The sequence below is a fragment of the Pochonia chlamydosporia genome, chromosome 7 (assembly GCF_001653235.2).
Source record: "Pochonia chlamydosporia 170 chromosome 7, whole genome shotgun sequence".
Lineage (NCBI taxonomy): Eukaryota > Fungi > Ascomycota > Sordariomycetes > Hypocreales > Clavicipitaceae > Pochonia > Pochonia chlamydosporia.
This window is the reverse complement of record NC_035796.1, coordinates 1,735,155-1,756,985: the sequence shown is the minus strand read 5'-3', so window position 1 is coordinate 1,756,985 and position 21,831 is coordinate 1,735,155. Positions and strand designations below refer to the sequence as shown.

General features: G+C 51.1%; 6 protein-coding genes across 6 annotated transcripts; 2 read left to right on the top strand and 4 right to left on the bottom strand.

Annotated features, from left to right (window-relative positions):
* Window positions 1-3,114: 3,114 nt before the first annotated feature.
* On the bottom strand, window positions 3,115-4,103 carry VFPPC_14228 (uridine kinase; the record flags this gene model as incomplete). Its single annotated transcript, XM_018291997.1, has 4 exons — window positions 3,115-3,178; window positions 3,257-3,935; window positions 3,995-4,019; window positions 4,074-4,103. 4 exons carry the CDS (start codon window positions 4,101-4,103, stop codon window positions 3,115-3,117), a joined length of 798 nt encoding a protein of 265 aa, XP_018139568.1.
* A 1,415-nt stretch (window positions 4,104-5,518) lies between these two features.
* Window positions 5,519-6,418, top strand: VFPPC_07412 (thiopurine S-methyltransferase; the record flags this gene model as incomplete). The annotated part of the gene is made up of 2 exons (XM_018286275.1): window positions 5,519-6,022; window positions 6,071-6,418. 2 exons carry the CDS (start codon window positions 5,519-5,521, stop codon window positions 6,416-6,418), a joined length of 852 nt encoding a protein of 283 aa, XP_018139569.1.
* Window positions 6,419-6,579: 161 nt separating this feature from the next.
* VFPPC_07411 (OTU-like cysteine protease domain-containing protein) lies at window positions 6,580-7,500 on the bottom strand (the record flags this gene model as incomplete). Its single annotated transcript, XM_018286274.1, has 1 exon — window positions 6,580-7,500. The coding sequence occupies one exon, from the start codon at window positions 7,498-7,500 to the stop codon at window positions 6,580-6,582; it is 921 nt and encodes a 306-aa protein (XP_018139570.1).
* An 867-nt stretch (window positions 7,501-8,367) lies between these two features.
* On the bottom strand, window positions 8,368-12,613 carry VFPPC_07410 (nuclear migration protein; the record flags this gene model as incomplete). Its single annotated transcript, XM_018286273.1, has 2 exons — window positions 8,368-9,473; window positions 9,532-12,613. 2 exons carry the CDS (start codon window positions 12,611-12,613, stop codon window positions 8,368-8,370), a joined length of 4,188 nt encoding a protein of 1,395 aa, XP_018139571.1.
* Window positions 12,614-19,746: 7,133 nt separating this feature from the next.
* On the top strand, window positions 19,747-20,556 carry VFPPC_14227 (haloacid dehalogenase, type II; the record flags this gene model as incomplete). The annotated part of the gene is made up of 1 exon (XM_018291996.1): window positions 19,747-20,556. One exon carries the CDS (start codon window positions 19,747-19,749, stop codon window positions 20,554-20,556), a length of 810 nt encoding a protein of 269 aa, XP_018139574.1.
* Window positions 20,557-21,356: 800 nt separating this feature from the next.
* Window positions 21,357-21,671, bottom strand: VFPPC_16571 (hypothetical protein; the record flags this gene model as incomplete). Its single annotated transcript, XM_018294324.1, has 1 exon — window positions 21,357-21,671. One exon carries the CDS (start codon window positions 21,669-21,671, stop codon window positions 21,357-21,359), a length of 315 nt encoding a protein of 104 aa, XP_018139575.1.
* Window positions 21,672-21,831: the final 160 nt, after the last annotated feature.

The window sequence follows — 21,831 nt, the reverse complement described above, 5'->3', positions numbered from 1 at the left end:
GAGTTTCGAATGTAATTGGATGTCTCCGTGGTCTCCGCCATGCATATTCTGTGTCACAATGTGGATGCTGGGATGATTCAGGATGAGGCAGCGCATGCATGACCTTCAGACTTGACAATAATACAGTACTGTACTACAGGCGATTGATACGAAAGGATTAGTGGCGCATGCAGCCAGACCAGATGTTTCCGTATACTCTATTATGTACTATACCGCAAGTATGTAATTTGTTAGGAAAGAGGTCCGGTATCTATTAGGTCCCGCAAGAAAACATTTTACTTGCAAAACGGTGCGGCATCCATAATGTCCCGCATCTATATAATTTACTAGGGAAAGGGTCCCGTGTCTGTAGAGTACCGGAGGTAGATAATTTGCCAGAAAAGAGCTCCCGCATCTGCCTACTATACAGATATAACAGACCGGCTGAGACATTAGGAGCACATGCATCTGCTAACTGAACCTTCCTTCCCAGGCATCTGCCACATGCACCGTGTCCCTGATCTCAACCCTGTGCGGGGAGTTGCGTCGATTGAGACTCTGACAATGCTTTGCATACAGCCTGCACTGCAGGCAGTCATTCAATGGCAGCAAGCTTGCCCGTCAAGAACAGTTGCATCGATTGTGTCTCTTCTCCGAGGCCATACGGACAAATCACTGTCGGAGCATCTTCATCTTTATTCAAGAAACTTAAGCGGACCACTTCAACGACCGCATCTCCACCGACAACGCCCTTCGGCAACTCCATCGGTGAGATCCGCAAGCTTCAATAGCAAGGCAGCAGAATGTGTGTAGCGCAAGATCGTCATGAAAACTAGACCTCAATACAACCACTTGCCCCAGTCAGTGCCACAATATTGCCAATCCCTTGGCTACACAAAGAGAGCGTTGCATTGTTGCCCCAAAAACCCCCACAGTGTCTGGGGTTGGTGACCTTGCAGGGGCAGGATTTACGCTTCAAGTTGGCTGAGAGCCATGGCTGGCGCAGCTAAATTGAGCCGCTATGCAAGATGAGGTGAAGGTGCATGTGCATGTGCATTTGCAGTTGCAGTCGCGGAGGGCAAGCCGATGCCCGTGAGTGAGATTTAGGCAGAACGGGGAGACGGGGAGGGTCCTTGTGATGGGATGGTGATGGTGATGGTGATATGAAAAGAGGGTTATATTTACGGCAGACATGAAACCGATGCGCTACAATATAACGTCGAGCAGCAGATGGCATCACCAATTGAAACTGTTAAGGGGTCAACTGGTAGAGCCACCAGACGCTTTTACCGCGATGCATCTCCATCAGGGTCCAGGGCACCTCACACATCATGACCACTTTCGAACTCGACGCCCGCATAAAATGCCACATCAACCACAAACGAACTGACCCAAACCCCATTTGATACCAGACTTCATTTCATGCCAAGTTAGTCCCCACCGCAACCGGCTCCTGCACCAAAGCCCCAATATTCCCATCCAGAACAACCATCCAAAAGGCGGCGACCAGCGACAGTGGCTTCGGCCCAATTCGCAAGGAGAGCGAGATCGAAAAAAAAAGCCCCTCATCCATCAAACCCAAAAAGAGACAAATCTCCTCGTTAAGCTTTTTCCCATCGGAACCGGCAACTCCTTCATTTACTCCTCATCTCATCAATCATTTAACCACCTCGTCTTGCCCCAGCCGTCTTCCTGTCCTTACAGCACGTTGTCTGCTTCCGAAATATTCCCCCCGGTGGAGGCATACGGAGAACAAGCGATTCATTCACCTTGTCACCGTGGAACCGGTGATTGACTCCCCGCAATTACCGCCTCTGACGTTGGCGACTTGGCAATTTGGGGCCATGGTCGGCAAATACGGGCTTTTCTGAAAATTCAACCCCCATTCTCACACGAGCGAGATCTTGATTGTCGGAAATACCATCTTCTTCCTAGCATACACGTCCGCTCCTTTCAGAAACGTCTGGAATCGCGACCTTGGAACAGGGGAGTTTGAGGCGAAAAGTGTTGCCCACCAGACAACTAGGCCGAGGCTTCACGGATCCGGCGCCATCGCGGAGACACCATTCACAGACCTACGTTGCACCCACGAATCACGCATTGGACTCCGGTAGCACGGGCAAACGGGACTATTCACTCATTCGTAAGTTGATTCATTTTTGTCTCCTTTCATCTCAATCACCATTTGGCTTGTACCCATATAACCTGTTGGTTTTTCCCAGCCCTCAAGCGCTCGACTCTACACACACTCGGCTATTGACGTCGTCGCTCCTTCCGCATCAGGATCCAAATGTCGCTAGACCCAAACCATCACATGCACGCCGACTAACGAAAAAAAAACCAAGGTGTCCTGAACCATCTCACTCTCTATCAGGCCGAATCACCATCTTCAAAGACAATTCTCACCATGAACGCACCGATCTCCTCCCCCAGCGCCGGCTCATCAGCCACATCCTCGACGCAGCAGTCCCCCACAAACACCCAGCCCTCGCAGTCCATTCCCAGAATCCAGCCCGTGGAGATCAAGGCCCCCTCCACAGAGACATTTCTCAAAGATGTCAATCTGGTCGCTGAGGCTGCGAAGCGAGCCCAAGTTGCGTGTCTGACCCGCGATTTCGAAGACTGTGGACTCTGAGCGGAGATAAGGATGTGGGCTGTTCACTCTTTTTTTTTACATGGTCGCGGTTTGATCCTAGACTTGATACATTAGCCGAGGAGTCAGTTTATGCTTTTGTTTTTTCTCGACTTGAGTGGTTATTCATGGCGCATGAGGGCATATACCTTGGAAGGAAACGGTTACTTTGGCTTGGTTTTGTGATTATTGGCATGGCAGGCTGCTTTGGCGGCTGCTTTATATTTTACTCTTTCGGTGGAGGATATGATGGGTGATACCCCTGATCGGTAGATGTTGATGAGGTGATGGTCTAGAAGTGTATTGTGTCGTTGTGGAATACTTGTTACTTGCACGTCAATCAATTTCAGTGAATTTTATATTCCACTCGTGTTTATTGCCCGTTTTACAGCCCTATGCTATCTTTGCCACATTTACTGCATTCCAACCCCCGTCATATACTGCTCATAATGGTGTTTCTACATAAATCTCAGCAACGCTTATACTGGTCGTACATTCCACGCCTAAATCTTGGCCACCAATGACGCTCCTCCATCAACTCTAATCAACGCACCATTCAGGTACGCCCTACTCATGTTAGCAAACTACTCTTCAAAAACATTAAACACCGCGGCGCAAGGAGGCCAAAAAAAGAAAAAAACTCACCCAGCTTTACTCGCCAAAAACACCGCCGACCCCGCCACATCCTCATCCCTCCCAATCCTCCTCAGCGGAATATTCTCCCTCAACACCTCCCCCGCCGCATCCAGCGTCGCCCTCATCATCTTCGTCCTAAACGGCCCACAAGCCAACACATTGCTCGTGATGTTCCTAAACCCCAAATCCCTCGCCAGATGTCTCGACAAGTGGTGCAACCCCGCCTTGCTAGCCGAGTACGCAAAGCTCGCCATGGTCGGCACGCGCACCCCGTCAATGCTGCCAATGTGAATCACGCGCGCGGGGTCGTCCTGCGTGCCCGCCCGCTCCAGCAGCGGCAGACACAGCTGCGTGAGGGTGAATGCGCGCTGGAGGTTCAGCGTCAGGAGCTTCGTCCACGCCGCGTCGGGGAAGGTGTCGATGTCGGCGCCCCAGGTGGCGCCGGCGTTGTTGACCAGGACGTGCAGGCCGGAGGGCTCGAGGCGGGTGAGGTCGGCAGCGAGGGACTCGCACTCGGCCAGGTTTTGGAGGTTCGCGGGCAGGGCGTGGATGGAGCCGTTGAGGCGGGCGAGCGGTTGGAGGTCCGAGACGGTGGCGTGGCAGGCGGGTGCGTCGCGGCCGGTGATGTAGACTTTTGCGCCGTTGGCGATGAAGCCGGTTGCTATCATGCGGCCGATTCCTTTGGCGCCTGGGAGGGTGAGGGTGGTGTTAGTGGTGTTTGGGATGTGGATGATGGGGGATACGGACCGCCGGTTATGAGGACGACTTTGCCCTGGTTTGGGGGTTAGTTTTGTGGTTTTGGATGGTTGGGGAGGGTGGTGTGTACCTGGACTCCGAAGAGGGTGTTTACGTCCATGATTTTGCGGGTTGTATTGGTGTTTTTGGTTGTGGTTGAGGGTGAATTGGTGATGTTGGAGGTAGATTTGCCATGTTGATGTCGATGGTGTTCAATTTGGAGATGAGCTTGAACCGAAGTGTGACGTGCCGAGGTTCGGTCTGGCCTTGTCTGGTATTACCGGGTGCTGTCCGAGTGGGGCTGTGGGAGTGGACTCAGTCGAGCCGCAATGAGCACTTGAGGCATAAGCGAATGCAAGTGATTGATCCATTTGAGTGCTCAAGGCGCACAAGCAGGCAAGAATTGGCTCAGGGGAGGCTTATTGCGTATTTTAAATTTTTATCTTGTACTGTCTACAGGCATAGGTAGGTCCTGGGCAAAGAGTAATTATACCCCTCTCTTAACAGTAAGATACTGGAGCGGGAAGTCTCTTAAATTTGTGGTATTATTGGCTAATATCCCTGCATGCAACTTTGCTGCACTTGAGACAATCAAGGGATGTCAAGTGTATGTGATTATTACAAGACAGTTCATGCAATTCACAGCACCTAGATGCAGTACATATTCCTAATTAAGTACGTAGACACATATGTACCTAGGTAGTTGATTAGTCTGCCAGTGCATTCAATGTTGCTTCTGCTGGATAGAACACCACAAGAACCATACGAGTCAATGCCCATCCCTTCACCAAACTGGAAAACAGAGAAATAAACAGCCCGCAACATTCACGCAAATTGTCCCAGCATCCATTTTTACTCGTCACACTCGTTTGAAGGCAATGCATTGACCCTGTGCCAGGGTTCATCCGCCATCCATAGGGCTGAGCGGCAGCCGTTTGTCACACAAGCACAACCAGCCAGGGCGGATGCATGCATGAACTGCTGCGGACGCACATTTGACATTTGACATTTCACCAAACATTGGTCAACCTCGCTCTTCTGTAGCATTAAATGCACACTTTTAAGAAAATCAATATCAAATACAGCCAGATCAATTCCATAATGCCCCAAACACTTCTTCATCCAGATATCCTTTCTCTCTGTCACATCCACCCCCACTCATCAACCTTTGGCAACCAGACCGAAAACATCGCCGAATTCCGGCACCGTGACGTCGGATAGCCCCAGCCCATCTACACCTCCTCCATGCAAACGAACCAGACTCAATCAATCACTCTCCACCCCCACACAATCACACTCAAATCAAGTTTCCCATTGCTTACCTATGTACCTTCATCCATACCACCATACGTCCATCATCCCACCGAGGAAATACAGCTCCACTGCCCCTCCATCTCTCAACACCACCACGCATCACCACCTCCACCCTTTCTTTCTTTCTTTCTTTCTTCCTTCCCTTGCTCTCCCTCCCGTGATTCCTGTTCCTCCACGGCTCTGCCGTCCATTCCCTCTCATACACCAACACCAAACCCCAACATGGCCACCGCCGACCCCCCAACCCGCCTCCGCCAAACCTTCGAAAACCTCGCCTTCTCCGCCCACGGCGACACCTGGTCCTCCTTCTACAAAGAGGGCTTCTACCCATGGGACCGCGACGGCCCCTCCATCGCCCTAGCAGACCTCCTCTCCCAGCGAACCGACCTCGTCCCCCCCTCGCAAGACCACGACCAGCGCGGCAACCTCATCCGCGACCCCAGCGGCGCAGTATCCCACAGAACCGCCCTCGTCCCCGGCTGCGGACGCGGCCATGACGTCCTCCTCCTCAGCTCATTCGGCTACGACGTCGTCGGTCTAGATTTCAGCCCCGACGCAATCCGCATGGCCGAGGAGAATGCCCAGCAGCAGGGCCAGTTCAAGTCTGTCAATGGCCTGGAACAAGGTACGATCAAGTGGGTTTCAGGCGATTTCTTCTCAGACGATGTTCTCGCTGGACTGGGAACCAATGGCTCCGGCACATTTGACTTGATATACGACTATACGGTTCGTCACACCCTCCCCAGGTTAGCAGAGGTGACTAACGAAACACAGTTTCTATGTGCTCTCCCGCCCGAGGCGCGGCCCAAGTGGGCAAAACGCATGTCGCAGCTGCTTCACCCGTCTGGCCGACTCATCTGTTTGGAATTTCCGTCGGTGAAGCCCCTTTCTGAGCGTGGCCCGCCGTGGGGTCTCTGTCCAGAGATTTATGAGGCGCTGCTGAGTGCGCCGGGGGAGGACGTTTCGTATAATGAGGACGGGAGCCTGGTTGAGAAGACGGCGGCGAAACCGGATGCGAATGCGTTGCATAGGCTGTGTATTATTAAGCCGACGAGGACGCATCGTGCTGGGACGAGTGAGGATGGGACGGTGAATGACTTTATATCTGTGTGGACGACGTGATGACGGCGGTTGGGTTGGATAAAATTGCATTTATAGATTTCAGTATGCAAATAGCAGTCTTTTATTCGAGTATGCTTCATGACCTCATGGTTCACTCAATGAACTTACAGGCCCAAACTATCCTGGAATACATATTCAACATCCATCAACATCACAGCACATCACTTCCTCCTCAAAGAATTATAATGCTCACCCAGCCCATACCCATGCCGATAATACGCCAACCACAACACCTTCCCCGTCTCCCTCCCCTCCTCCTCCCCAATCCTCTCCAACCTCCCATCCTGCACCACCCGAATCTCAACCCCATACCTCCTCGCCAGCGCCATCAGCTCAATCTCTCCCCCCCACTCCGCCGTATCCCGTATCCTCACCACATGCGTCCCCAGGTCCCCCTCCACAAACGGCGCAAAATCACCCTCATTCTCCGTCATGAACGCCGCCGCTGCCCTCCTCACCGTCCTATACTCCGGCTCGCTGCTGTCCGTACGACCGCTCGGGATCCCATTTTGCGAAAGCTGGTCCGCCACCGCCGAAAACAAACAATGCCCATCTGGCTCTATATCCTTCTCCACGAGCCCGTGCGTCGTAAACATCTTCTTCATGTATTCGCTCTCCTTTGCACGGTGGTCCGTCATGTGTGATGCTTCCTCTTCGGCCTTTTGCGCTGCCGCCTCTTGCTCTGCTGCGCGGCGGGCCATGCGTTCTTTTTGCCGGTTTCGCTTCTTGCCTTGTTGTTGTTGGGGCGGTGCGTCGTCGGTACTTAGTGTTAGATTGTCTACTGCTGTCTCTATAGTTTCTTGAGTTTGTGGTTTCGTGTCGTCGAGTCCGTTGGGTTCAAGGCGTGTGTCCGCCACGGGGGCGGATTCGGACTCGGATTCATTTTGTGATGGGCCGGTCAGCGCAGCTATTTCGGTTGCTTGTGTTTCTCGTAATTGGCGTTCCATTTCGCTGCACTCGTCATTGACTCCTTTGCGGGTCTTTTTGCTTGCGTTCTTCTTCTTGTTCGTTATTCGGCCTTGGAGGTCTTTGAGCTCTCGCCTGTGGCGGCTTTGCATTTGCTCGAGCGACTCGGCCTCCATTCTGTCTGAGTGCCCGTAGTCCAGCTGACGGGATAATAATGACTCCAGTTCGCCGTTATGTGAATGAATTGGAAGACCAATGAGTGTTTGCCAAGTTGTCGCAGTCTCGTCTGAATCGTCGTGAAGAGGTGAGGTTGCATATCACAACTTTTTTCTTGGAGGGGTTGACAAGGAGCCGAGGGGCAGAATGTGGGGAAGGAAGCTCTGCCAAGGTTGACGTAGTTGGACCCAGAGCCATTCACCAGACCCATCTTGACTTCGTGGGTATGCCAAGCCCAATCACCAGACAATTTCACAACTCTCACACGAAACGAAACACAGCTGACACAAGCAACCGCGGCGCAACAGCAACTTTTAAATATATACAATTACACACAACTATCCAGAGATACTGCTGAGATTCAGAATGATTTCTCACCAGCTTAAATGTTGTCGCTAATCTTATAAACAAGAGACTACTTTTCTTCCCCATCCCTACAATAGAATAAAAAAGACCAATAAGAAAACAGGCGTCTTGCTACGATGACATTTCGTCATGTACACCATTCTTGATCCTGGTATACAGATATTTGCCCAAAGAGTCTATTCGCCAATGGCATGATATGGCCTTTGAGAGGAGAATATTGTGGATGGGCGGGCGTGTAATGTCCCAAAATCATCCAAAACACCAAACGCCGTGCACAAGTCAGTAATCTCCCGACAGAAACACAACTGTTACCAATAGCCGTCGTTTCCAGGCCGTTAGAAATCCGAATACAAAGAAGAACAGAAGAGGGTATCCGTAATGGTGTAAAAGTTGGGGTATATGGTAAGATTCAAATAGCATCGATTGCAAAGTGTTGCATGTGTAGTTTTCAAGGCCCCCATTTAAAACCCCTTGAAAGGGTCGTCGCGAAGGAAGTAATCCTCCTCAGCTTGGTATCGTCCTCTTCCGTAGGAATCTTCGCTTCGTCCTGCCCGGTATCCGTAGCTGTCTCGGTGGCGGCTGCGACTGTTCCTTCTGCGAATCTCCTTGCTCCTCCTCCTTGCGACTCTGTGAAAGTCCTCACTTCGGTCATCCGGGTATTCATTATACTGAGAGTAGGCGAGTGGACTAATGAACGCTTCCATTCGAACAGTTCCAATGGCATCGAAAAAGTTACTGGGCCGCGAAGATGCTTCAGACGTGCGCTGTGACGCCGTCTGGCTCATATTCCACGTCGTGTTGGTGGAACCCTGGCTTTGGTACACCTCGGACGACATGCTCGTGTCGAGACTGCCATTCGCCGTGCTGTGACCCGAGTAGTGCGGTGCGTTGCCTGTTCCTGCTGGTCCTGAAAACCCTCTAAACGACAGCGGAGGAGCCACATGGCCCCCCGTGTTACTTCGCTTGCGGCCATGGCCCGCCGCGGCATGTGCACTTCTCTCCGAAAAGCGAGGAATGAATGGCGGTTCCGCTGCCTCTCTGGACTGCTCACGACTGTGGCCACCAGACAGTGCCGAGGAAGAATCAGGAACACGGAACCCAGTGGCCTCGCTCATTCTAGATGAAGGGATACTAGGAATACTCGGCACACTAGGAACGCCCATTCTGGCAGCTGCTGTTTTCCCCTTTGCGAGTCTGATGGAGTCTCGGATTCCGCCTCGCTTTAGCCTGGATTGTGGTACTTCAAAGTCAGGAAGTGGCTGGTGTTGCTGGAGTTGTGGTTGATGTTGTAGTTGTTGCTGCTGCGGCTGCGGCTGCTGCTGCTGCTGCTGTTGTGGCTGCGGTTTTACATTTGGGTGCGGAGCAGAGATGATTTCCGGCACCGCTTGAGAGGAATGCGCCAGGAATGACAACGCTGTGAGCCAGAGATAGTGTCTCTCGGCTGATGATGCCGTGAATTTCAGTGCTCTCTGGGGTGTTAAGATTAGAATTGATCGATTGAAAATAGTCGGCATCACCTTTGGAGCAGGGTTATCGTCCTTGACGTCCAGGACTGACTGGATTGTCACTGTAGTTCATTATTAGAAATCTGTCCCTGCGTCCCAACACGACTCCATCAAACTTACATTTTCGGCCAGTTTTGCCCAACAATGCGCTGCCTGATGATGGTTGCTTGCTGCTCCACAAGATGGACCGTTCATAAGGCGCAAGCCACACCCATCTCTTGTGTCGGTCGTTGCTGCTGTCGTCCTTGCCACTATTTTCAGTAACACTGAAAGACTTGCGTCGTCGAACATATTTCAGCATCCATTCGCCCACCATGGTTTGAGCAATGGCGTCCACAACACCTGTCGTGTGAGACGCGTTTGTATCCGTCGTTGGCACAGTGTTGTTCGTGTTATCCGTCGTCGTCGATAGCTCATGTCGGTGCCTTCGGTAGCTTGGGGGGGCCCTCTCACGTCCATTGCGAGGTGTAGTGATATCGTTCCGAGGCAGAGGGGGTAATCCTGGGCTCTCCGGTGCTTCGGTGGACGGCGACAAGGGAGGCGGAGACCTGCTTCCATGTCTGCGATACCGATGAGCCCTCGGCAACGCAGCAGCAGAACGAACCTTGCGGATGCTGTGGGACTGGTATGATGACCGGCTACTACTGCCTCGACGGTGCCACATTTCTCCTCTGGTAGGACTTTCGCGCCCATCACTGGGCGTGTAGAGACCAAGTTGAGACCGTCGCGAGCTTGCGCGATTAGGGATTGGGAACGGGGGGTATTTGCCGTCCGGAAGGCTAGGGCTCCTGGAGCGGCTTTGTTGAGTAACCATGCCACTCTGAATGATGGCAGCTTTTCGCATCGCGCTGGTCCGGTTGGAAGAGTTTGACGACGGTGCTGGGGGAGGCGCCTTCTCATACGTCCGGCTCGGCTTTCTAATATGGCCCTTTGGCATGTTCTCTTTGTCTGCAAGACTAAACGAGCTATACAGCTCAGTTCCAATAGGTTTGATTGAGCTCTTGGTCAGTGGCTTCGACCGTTGCTGTTCCGGAGACGTTGTGACAGTCCCAAAAGATCCGCGTTTCGCCGTCTTGGTTGACGTAGACTGTGGCTTAGGTGCAGATAAAGCCGTTCGGTATTCCGAATCACTCACATCCACATCTCCAAATTCGTCACCTTCATCAGAGCTAGCGGTGTCAAACCCGGCAAAAATGCTGCTGATGCGGTTGCTTCGCTTAGGGGCTCCCTTTTGGCCAGACAAAGGGTGGTCGTCAATCAAGCTCAAGTAACTATCCTGTAGGTCCTCATCGTCTCCTGGGGATGTAATGGGAGATGACGGAAGTTCAGGGCCGTCATGGCTGTTTGTCAGTCGCCTTGGATTACGGGGTGGGACTGGTGTGAAATCATTGTCTGCCCCAGGCTTTGATACATTTGGCGAGGTTGGTCTGGACGTGATGGCAGAGGGTTGGAGATGCGCTGGTAATAAAGCCAACCTCTTGTCAACTTGGATACCCTCGGTCTGTACCGAGGCATCGCTGGTCGACATGGGTGAGGAAATATTCACCTGGCAGCCGAAGTGTTTGAAGTGCTGCGGCAGGCGAGGCTCCCGCGGCGTCGCAGGACGGCTCGTCGGCGGCTGGATGTTGATAGTAGGAATCTCCAACGGCGGGGGAGACGGAGCCAGTCGGGATTGTGACAGGGCTGCATCATGAGCAGCGGAAAGTGGTCCATCGGTTTGGGTTGAAGATGTAACCATCAAGACCGGCGTAGGCTCGGGGACTTGCAACTCAATAAATGGTGTCTGGGGCGTTTTGGGTGGGCTGAGCGGCATCTCCACGGTCTGAGCTGCCGCAGAAACCATCTTATTGTCAGGCTTTGGTGGTTCGATAACCAACGGCCGTGTAATGTGCACTCGTTTTTTGCGTTGATTTGCCTCAATTTCAGTATCCGCTCGTGCAGGACTACCACACTCTGGTGTCTTCACACGCTGGGAAGCCATGTCTGGAGTTGGTGATTTGAATCGAGGGATATCTGGTGAAGGCGGTGGTGAATATTGAATTCCAGTATCCGTATAGGATGCCTTCAACAGTCCCGTCTCTTGCACTTGTGGTTCATTTTCTTCATCTTCGCCTTCTAATGCTTCAAGAACAGATGGATTCATGAAGAGTTTGCCTCGCGCCACACTGCCCGGTCGCTTCAGGCTTTCAATGCTATGGTTTCTGCGGTGCAACCTACTAGCCACACTGTCGCGGCTGAAGGTTCGCGTATGCTTCGGGCTTGTCCGTATCGACAAAACACTTTCACGGCCATCGGCATCTGTCTGATCATCGTCATCAAAGTTGAGTTCGTCAGCCAAAGAGTTGCCAGGATGCAAAACCGGGCCACTCAATAGGGAATGTCGAATGCTGTTAGTCATACTCATGGTTCTGACACTGCCAGCATCGTTATCTTTGCCACTCTCTTCCGTTTCGCTCTCGTGATCATGGACGGTGCCATTTTGGTTTCCGTTCATATGGTTGGCTTGATAGACGGCGACTTCATCGAGAACCAACTTCAGACGGCTCTCAGCAATATGCAGCTTTCGTTCATATCTGCGGCGTTCATCTTCCCAGTTATCCTTCTCCTGTGCCCATAAGTCGTGAACTCTCTGAGAGTCATCTTCCTGGCTACGCAGCTTCTTTTGCACCAAGTCAAGCCTCTTTTTCGCATCAGAAATAGAGTCAACTGCCTCGTCTCTCTCCCTGGCCAGTTCGCCCAATGCAGACGAGGTTCCACCTTCAAGCAGCGATAGTTGTCGTTTAAGAGAACGACTCTCCTTGGACGTGACTGTGAGACTCTCCTGCAGTTGTTCATGCTCTTCCTTGACCGAATGCAAGGCATTCTCCAGGTTCTCTATCTGCTTCGTCTTCTCATCTTGATCCCTTCTCAATGCGAGAATCTCGGAGACAAGATTGGCGTGCAATGTTGGAGTGAATCTGCGAGGGTCAAGAATGCTAATCGTCTCATCATTTGTCACGTCTCGAGACGATCTCTTCTCCGTACGGTCGGTAGCCATTTTGCTCGGTGATGGGCCCCTTGCCGGAGGGGTCATGGATCGCCGAGATGATCGTTTTGACTTTGCCGAAGGCGTTCGAGAGAAAGATTCCTTTGGGGTAGTTGATAACGTAGAAACTCCATGCCCCTTTGTCGTGTACTCATCATCTGTTTCCCACTCCGTCATGACTCTTGATATGGCCCCCCGATGTTGGGGGGAGTAACCATTTGAAGAAAGTCACCCTCGGTTACTATGAAATTAGGCCACGCACCAGCCAGCGCCGTGGTCAGATACAGCTCGCCACCGGGGTTTCGGGGCAAGACAACGCGTGCAAGTGCTAAGGAGAGGTGCGGTTGATCCCTGCAGCTGAGAACTGACAGCGAGCAACTCTCCCGGTCAGCAACAGCGCATCTGCAAGGTAAATGATCTCAGAACCTTTTGCTCGCATTAGCGCCTAGTAAAAAGCAATGGTATGCAACAAACTCGCATCCACGACATCCGCTATGGGAAACTGATGCGTGCCGTTTGTAAGAGAACGTACCGCCTAGAGCAAGAGAGCAAAGGGCCCAAGAAAAATCGAGAACATGCGGCGGTCGTATCGTAGCAAAAGCCGAAGGGCAGGCAATTTGGCACGCCTGGACAGCTTTCATTAGTACGTTGCTCGTTACACCAAGCGAAGAGGGGGGAAGAGGTCTTACAACTCCGTCTGGTATTGCCAAATATAGTTTGCGAAATGCCGTGTCTCAGCAAGCTCCCCAAGTAACCAACAAAAATAAGCAAACGGATGGTCAATTGAAGGCAAGTGGGGTTTTCCCAAATGACGTGAAGATTGTCGTTTCGCTCGCTTGAGTAGTAAGAAAAAAGCTGCCGGCTGGTAATAATGCTGTATCAACTAAAAGAGCGGTTCGTAGCGGTTATCCTGTTGCGTGGCGCACGCAAGAGCTCAAGGTGTCATTGAGATATCTCTCGGGATCTGAGTGGCGCAAACGAATACAAAGAAACAACTGATGGAGGAAAGAACAGTATGGCGCTACAAACTGTCCGGATTATCAGTCAGCATGTCACCATTCGACGAGTAATGGCTGGTGGTCACTGAAGAGATTCGTGGAGGCCCGAGGTTTGCAGATGTGGATGACTTACAAATGAGACATGCGTTGCCCAGCCCCAAAAGGGGTCTAAGGCTTCCTCGAGGTCTCGGTAATGTCACGTCGATCTACGGCGCGACAGTTTCTGGGAACAAAGAAAAACCCAGCGTTGTGGTCAAGACAGAAAGTGAAGGATGGAAAGGTCTGGCGTGGTGGATGTCCATAAAGCTTCCATCAACAGACCACCTTTTGCTGGAAATTGGATCAAGTCGAGGAGATGACGAGGTCCCGCAGGGTTGGTCCCGTATGAATGAGGTACAGGCCTGTTTTGTATCCACTCGACGACTTGGCGAGATATGACGCTCCAGGTCACGGTCGTGACCTAGGACATCATTTGTCGACCCGGAGTGGTCGGTGTGGCCCTTGGCGATCCCAAATACTCGGGAACCTCTGGATGACAGGCGATGGGAGCCAGCTCCAGGCCACCAGCAGGATTAAGGGGCAGGCGTTGGGTTCGTGCTTCGGTTCGGCGGTTCCGCTGCCCAAGGTTCTCCCGTGGTCAGGAAAGTTTTCTCCATGCGTTCACAGCTCCAGAAACGGCATTGAACGTCCCCAGGATAAGACAAAGAAAAAAATAACAACTCATGGCGCCAGTGATACTGTTTAGGCTCGAAGTGGAATTCGCTCCGCAGGTGCTTTCCCATATCCTAGCTCTGTCATGGTTCATCTCCCAGGGTCTCTCAAATTTAGATGGAGTGAGTGGACTGAACTCATGGCCATTAATTGCTTTCGACCAGGGATCTGCCCCATCTCCTGCAGCCAGACCAGGCCTGAGCACAAATCGTCAAGCACCAAGGTGTGATAGTCAGTGGCAATAGCCTCTCGGATGGCATCCGCAGGAGGAACCAGACAGGACGGGTGGACAGGCATGAAGAAGGTTAGGCCAAGGCTCAAGGCCACGGTCCATGGCCAAAGACCCAAAGTCGCCCAGGGGAGAGGAGACCGCCACGATGGTGCCCTGACAATTTGGCAAAATGCAGCAGTAAAAGAACTTGAAGAAAACCAGACGGCCTGCATGCGCCAACAACGCAGGGAACGAGGATAAATTGGACGTTGACATGGGCTGTTGTTCGATACCCGGTTTTTTCGAAAATGGATGAGCCCTGAAGACCCTGTTGACTGGAGACACTGCAATTTCCTTCCGTGATGCCGAAGAGGAAGCCGCGACCTGGCGCGCCTGCCAACCCACGTTGGGTGCAACACAGGGTGCCTATCCTGGCTCTTGCTTTGCTCAACTTGGGTGGCACTTGCCTGTCACGGCCGTTCTTGCCATCCAACCAACATTGGACCTCGTGCCATTCTCCAACTTCATCCAACCGCGGAGGGTCGGAACATGCTGAAAATGCTTATATGGAGCAGCACATCAGTTGTGTTACTGCACGACTGCTCAAGTTTTCTGAGTCTGCTGTTGCTCAGCCATGGATGATCCTCGCATTCTCTCAACTTGCTAGTTCCTGTTCGGCCACCAGCTTGTCGCTGGTTCTTTGCTTCTTCCACAATTGGTGAGTGCTGATGACACTCGTGCTAACTTGTCTCTCCCCAGAGCTGCCAATTGACGCCTCGTATCCCTCGACGATCGTCCTGTCAAATTCGTGAAGCCTCCTTCATCTCCAAGGACTTTTTTTAGGTCTTGCGGCAAGAGGCGAAATGCATGGTGGGATGCAAAACAGCAACACATGCTATCTCTTGTCCCAGGTTAATCAATTCTCATGCGAGTTTATCACAGGCTAGACCACGGGTCCCCTGGTCAAGAATCATCTCAACGCCCGCCCAGCATTGTGACATTCGGCCTCGTTGGACGGATCATCTCGAACCCCTGGTAGCTTGCACTGTCAACGGTATTGGTCAAAGGAGGCAACGATCACATTGTGATCCGTGTTCTCGGTACTGACGAATCCACTGGACCACTCCAACTTGTCCATGCATCTTGCGTGCATACATATGCATGAAAAAGTAGTGCTGCTGCATTGTGCTCACTGTTTCGTATGGAGGAAAGAGCTTTTGTGGCAATTGAACAGAGAAATGGCCATGAACATAACACAAACAGAGTCTTCTCACAAGAGTCGTCCCATATTTACAACGCCTCGAATCTATCTGAGAGGCTCGGCACAAGCTGCCAGAGTCATCTGTCCAAAAAATTCAAACTGCTTGGTGCAGTATTACAGCCACGTCGAGGCGGGCAAGGAACCTATCGAGCCCAACGGCTTTGAGCCAAGCTGCTTCTGTTCACCATTGCAGATCAGCCATACCAGTCTAGCTATTGTTCCCATACAATGGCAGTGTCGTTTCAAGTCAAGGCTGAGTGGAAATTACACGGGGCTCGCTGTCTGCATCAGCCTCTGGGTTCGTGGACTTGTCCAAAAAGGCAGACGAACGGCGGGCGAATGCCTGGGTACTGCTTCTGGGCCGGCGTCGGACCAACAACATTACAGTAGGTAGGTTTTGTCATGTTGATGTTGGTTGTCGAATTTCACTAAACGTTCATCCTAAAGGCCGGGGTCGCACCACCCTTGTCAGGGGCGGATCCTCATGTTGAGAATGATCGTTCTGATTGCCGCAGCATGACGGACATTATGGCTGCGCCACTTCTAAGGGGCCAATTCTTGAAAGAAACGTTCAGTCGATTCTCTTTTAGATACAGTTGCTTGTGCATGATATTGGATATTCTGGTACAACATGGGCTGGTTCGTGTTTTCAAGGTCTGTGGACTCCATTCCCAGTTCAACTCCAAGTTCACCATGCATCAATGAGGTCAAAGCTTTTGGGGTGAGACTAATGCAAGCCAAGCTGGAGTTGCCCACAGGAACATCACCAGCATCATCAGCAGCCTTCAAGGCGGGGTGGCAAGCCATGTTCAGCTGTTGGCTGACGATTCGGCAGCTCAATCTGGAACACAGGAAGGTTGCTTTCGACATCCTCAAAGCAGAAAAACGTGGACACCTCCGCGCACAGCGCTGAAAATGAACATTGGTTCTGATGAGACATCGTTGGCCGACCTGTGGGTGTGTGCATCTGCCTTATTATCTGTCATTCTCAGAGCAGCCAAGGCAGGCTACTCCAGGCTGTGGAGAGTAAATGGGCAACATGGATCCGAGGCGTTGATCCGGGTAAAGAACAGTATTATCAACTGTGATATACACCTATGACGATCAGTCTGCCGATGGAAGATGATGAAGGCTGCTGAAATCCTTCAGCCATGCGCGGTGCTCCCAGTGAAATCTCGCTGTTAGTGGTCGAAAGGGCAAGGACTCAATCTCATTTCGTGATTCGCACACTGACCTTCAAAATGGCGTACTCCATACACAGAGTACCGAGCATGCCATTGCTCCAGTGGGATAGTTTAGCCTCTTTGAGTGCAAAAAACCTGAGCCAATGGCCTCCTCTCAAACAAAAGCTCCATCCACGGGTTCTCCATCACCGGCCCGTCCTCGAGCCGCTCCGCCTCAAGAAGGCCTTCTGCACATTGTACCACGCAGAGGAAAAGTGAAAAAGCAAGTCAAGGAGAGTAGAGCAGTTTTCTCCAAACGCCACTTACACACCTTTATTGAACCAGAGATAGCCGCGTTCGTTCTCCCGCCGTGTAACAAATGCTGCCAACCCAACATACGAATGGATGTGGTTCAGATACATGCGTAATTGCTTTTTGCTGGTCGATTTTTCAGTGGCGTTATCCTTCTCCTCTCCACATGGCATCCATGGTGGGAAGCCACAACGCCAATATCTCTGCTTATTGTGGAAGTGTTAGCGAGGAACGATATTCCAGTCGCCGTACTTTCTATCCCAACAGAAGGTGGAAGTCGTTTCGGAATCAACCAACATGTGACCTGTGCAGCTCTGCCGAGAAGCTTGTCTACGGCAGCTCAATGTTTCACGAAACATGGTGGTCCTATTAGCAGGCATTCAACCTACCAATATGAGTTAGATCTTGGCCAAACGCTTTGTTACACGTCAAAACAGTTTCCTTTTTGCTATGCCGCCAAAAACAAGAAGAAAAAATACACATGCTTCATGTCCAGGATGTTCCGATCCTCCAAGCTGATCAAGTTTGGGGTAGATGCATTCGACCCCTGTAACTGCATCTTAAGCCCAGGAATCCTCCATTCGTTCATTGTCTTTGAACAGGGCTGTTCCCTCCAGAGGCTGCAATTCCAAGCTTCAAGGGTGTGGGCAAGACAGACCAGAGACCATGAGCATATCAACAAAGAAGTCTGGTCGCACAAGCGTCGGGAACGCGGGGGTTCCTGCATAGCATGGCTCTCAATCACCTTGCATTGGTTATTTCAGCTGTCATCAGCATGAGAATATTTCGATGTCTGCCTCGGAAGAAAAAGCGAGGGTCAGCGCGTGGCTTGTTTCAGATACGAATTCATTAGAGGTATTTTTGGGCTTCCTTGACAAGCATTGTCGGAGACTCGTCCGACGGCTTACAGTGAGGTAATTGCCGTACTAAGGCTGCATGCATGCGAGCAGGGACTGGGGAGACTCTGGCTTAGCTGTGGCTGCTCCTCCAAGATTTATCACATTCCTGAAGATGCTGAGGCGATCATAGAATTGGGCGAAAATCCGAAACCTGTCGCGGGTAGTGTAGCAATTCATTCTCTCCGAGCTTGTGAGACCTGACATTGCAGCCCAAAAGACCACATTCCGAGAGTTACCGGCGACCTAGAAATCCATGAATGCTGAAGCATGGCGATACAATAGAAAGCTTGGTAGATTGGATCAGAGGTACGAAGGCTGGAGTAAGTTGCCCATATCCCTCAGCACACTAATGCAGGACACATCTGACAGAAAGGTCTAGGGTGGGCCAAATACATGGCGCCGTTCACAGATGTTATTTTCAACCCAAGTATTGACAATGTCAACATCTGTTCGATGAGTGCCGTAAGGACCCTAGCGTTGTCCCTTCTTTCAACGATGTAGTCGATGGCAACCAAACTGTGTGTGTTGCCGCCCTACGAGGCAGTCCATTTCCCGGCCCTCAAAGTCACAGAAGGCAGTTTCTTCCTGCTACTACTAGTACAGACTGCTTATACGTTGCGATTTGCTGTCAAACTTCATATTCACCATTCAGAGACGATGTAGATCGTGGACTGTAGTCTACTTTAATGTCGGCGGTTAAGCCCATGAACGACACGGAGTTGCCTAGTCAGACGCCGAATACGGTCTCATTAGAGGTAGTGATGGCCAGAAGAAGAGGTAGAGGTAGACGGAAAGACGGATTACTGTCATGCAAATTTCTCAAAGAGATCATGGTTGAAGGATGTACTAAGTTTGCATTTGCGGTGTTTATCGCATTGTGCTGTGTTGAATACATCCGCCATCATACTTTTATGCACCGGGAACTTTATGATGCTTTATACTTTTATTACCATGCTCTAGTTAGATACCCAGGTATGTTACATCCACCTCTGGTTTAGGAATTCCATATGAACTAGCAAGTTCAAAGGAACCTTTGTGCCTCGCCCGTGGTTCAATATACGATACAACCCAAGCCACTTATGCTAATATAATTGCGCCGTCACATTGGCACTCTGTCCAAACAGCAGCAAATTGAAATGGGTTTTTCGAAACATCCAGCCTCTCGGCTATCATTACCCAACTCGATTCTTATCATCAACCATCGTCAAGCAGAAAACACCCTCAATTCTCATCACAACACCTCGGCCACTTCACATGTCCCACCTCCACCACGAAGCAACTCCCCCTCTGGCCTAGCTCTTAATCACAACGCCATTTCATAACACCATCTATGCTCGAACCTATGTCTCGCATTAGTTCACGTCTTATCCCATCAAGCCACCGAGTTGTAACATCACTTTCAGGCCTAGCGCTACCCTACATCCCAAACGGCCATGACCCAAATCCGACATATATTCCGCCCATATTATCATCCATCAATATGAATAAATCTCCACATATAAATCCAGCATCCTCGGGTAATGATTCAACACCTAGACCCAAATCTGCAGACTACGTGGTATTACTGCACTAATCGGCTCATCATGTGATCTCATCTTCTCCGCGATTCGCTGTCCGATCCGATCGGAGTCATGTCATAACCTCGGCGACAGGGTTATGACACACCCAGCATCTACATCGAGTCATAACCCTCAACTTATCAAAACGCCATATTCAACTTCCGCCAAAAGCAAAGCACCAAAAGCCAAAGTCAAAATGTCCCCAGCCACAATACCACCTCTCTCATCCGTCAAAGCCCTGACATTCGACGTCTTCGGCACGGTAGTGGACTGGCGCTCCTCCGTTACCGAGGAACTCATGCTCCGTGCGTACCGCAAACTATCGTCCGACTTGCCAAATGTGCTTAAAGAGTGTCTGGAGAACTTGAAAGAAGATGATTGGGGACGGTTCGCACAAGACTGGCGAGACACCTATGTCCATTTCGTAAAGTCTTTTAACCCGGAGACCGATGCGTGGAAGACTATTGATGAACACCACCGCGACAGCCTGGTCGAGTTACTTGAAGAATGGGGTCTGAAGGATCTTTATACCGATACAGAAATAACCTCACTCAGTTTGGTGTGGCACCGTCTTGCTCCGTGGTCAGATACGGTCGACGGACTGAGGAAGTTACAGGATAGCGGGAAAGTCGTGCTGGCGACGCTGTCGAATGGCAATAACGAGCTGGTGACGGACCTGAATGACTTTGGGGACCTGGGGTTCCAGCAGTTATTTTGCGCCGAGACGTTTCGCGTGTACAAGCCTGATCCGAGGACGTATCTCGGGGCGGCGAGGAAGTTGGGCCTGGAGCCGGGACAGGTGGCCATGGTTGCTTGCCATATGAGGGACTTGAAAGGTGCCAAGGAATGTGGTCTGAGGACTATATATGTCGAGCGGCCGAGGGAGGAGGCGTGGGATAAGGAAGGCGATGAGTTTAAGGGGGCGAGAGATTGGGTGGACTTGTGGATTGCCGAGGGGGAGGATGGACTTGTTTCGATGGCGAAGAATCTGTTGGATGTGTTGTAGTTGGTGATCTCTGGGGATTACGTGAACGTAGAGTAGCAGGAGGAAGGACTTTCCTGGAAGTGCTACCGTTGGCGAATGCCCGACGCGCATTCGTCTATATTTGATACAGGTTGAAGGACAGGCTCAACGCTGATTGCAGCCATCAACTCTGCAAAAGAACATGGTTTAATCTGTTTTCTCCATTGTCCTTCTCCGCTGTTGTGGCAATTCACTGACGAGCAGATGATTCCACGGCATTGATTGTATACCTTGTGCCAAGTTGTACAGGAAAATACGAGACGGAATAAGTGGCATGCAATTAACCAACCCATTACTTTGATTAGCTGATTGCATAGCCATATAATTACCTCTAACGCAACAACTCGTCCTTCCTTACAATGGCCATGCCATGTCGGGCTGTTTTTGGAAACATGAGTCAGGAATCGTAAGATCTCACGTGGAAGGCACAAAAACACTGTAAAGTGGCATCGATTACTCCAAATGCTACAATGAAATCAGCCTCGGCTATTTGTTGTTGATGTTGGTTTCATATAAGTTAGGATTGTCAGGATTCAGTCAGAGTAACACGACTCATGAGAACTTTCTGGTTGGGTAAACTGCCAGCGTATCGCAAGCCTACCTCAATACAGAAAACCAACACCGAAAGGCAAGACACGGTTGCACTGCATTGGCTCTTACTTTGTCTCGCAGGTGCATATTATCCGGTCAGCGAACAGACATGAGCAGTCGAAGGGGAAAACCGTCCGTGTGAATATTGAGACAGAGGATTTGTCATGGGCGCGAAGAAGCGGCAAACATCGTCAAGACCCTACCTGACGACACCTAATCAGAAGTCCCAAGTCCGGGCCGTAGGTTACATGGTGAGTTCTCCGTAACAGCAGTTTCAACGAATGGCCAGTGGCACCAGGTAGTGCCCACGTCATAGCATGTCTTATATAAGTCCCTGCGGATGATCCGAGGTTTTGGTCAGAGTAGACAGCAAAAGATGGGATATGAGACAAAGGCTCGTGGTGTCTCGACCTCGGAGTAACCACTGGGAACAGAGTTGGATTCATGTGTTGGCAATGTATCATAAGGAGTCGGGAAGAGTGGTCGAAGTTGCTAATTTTGAGCATTTACTCCGAATAAACTGTGGTTGACCCAATAACACTGCATCTGTACAGCGAGTTGATCAGGTGAACAATGCGACTTAACGACACATTGCGCTGTGTGGCCAACCGGGGTATTTGCATCGCACTAGCGGATCGTGCGGTTCAACAAGCTGTAGATCGACAA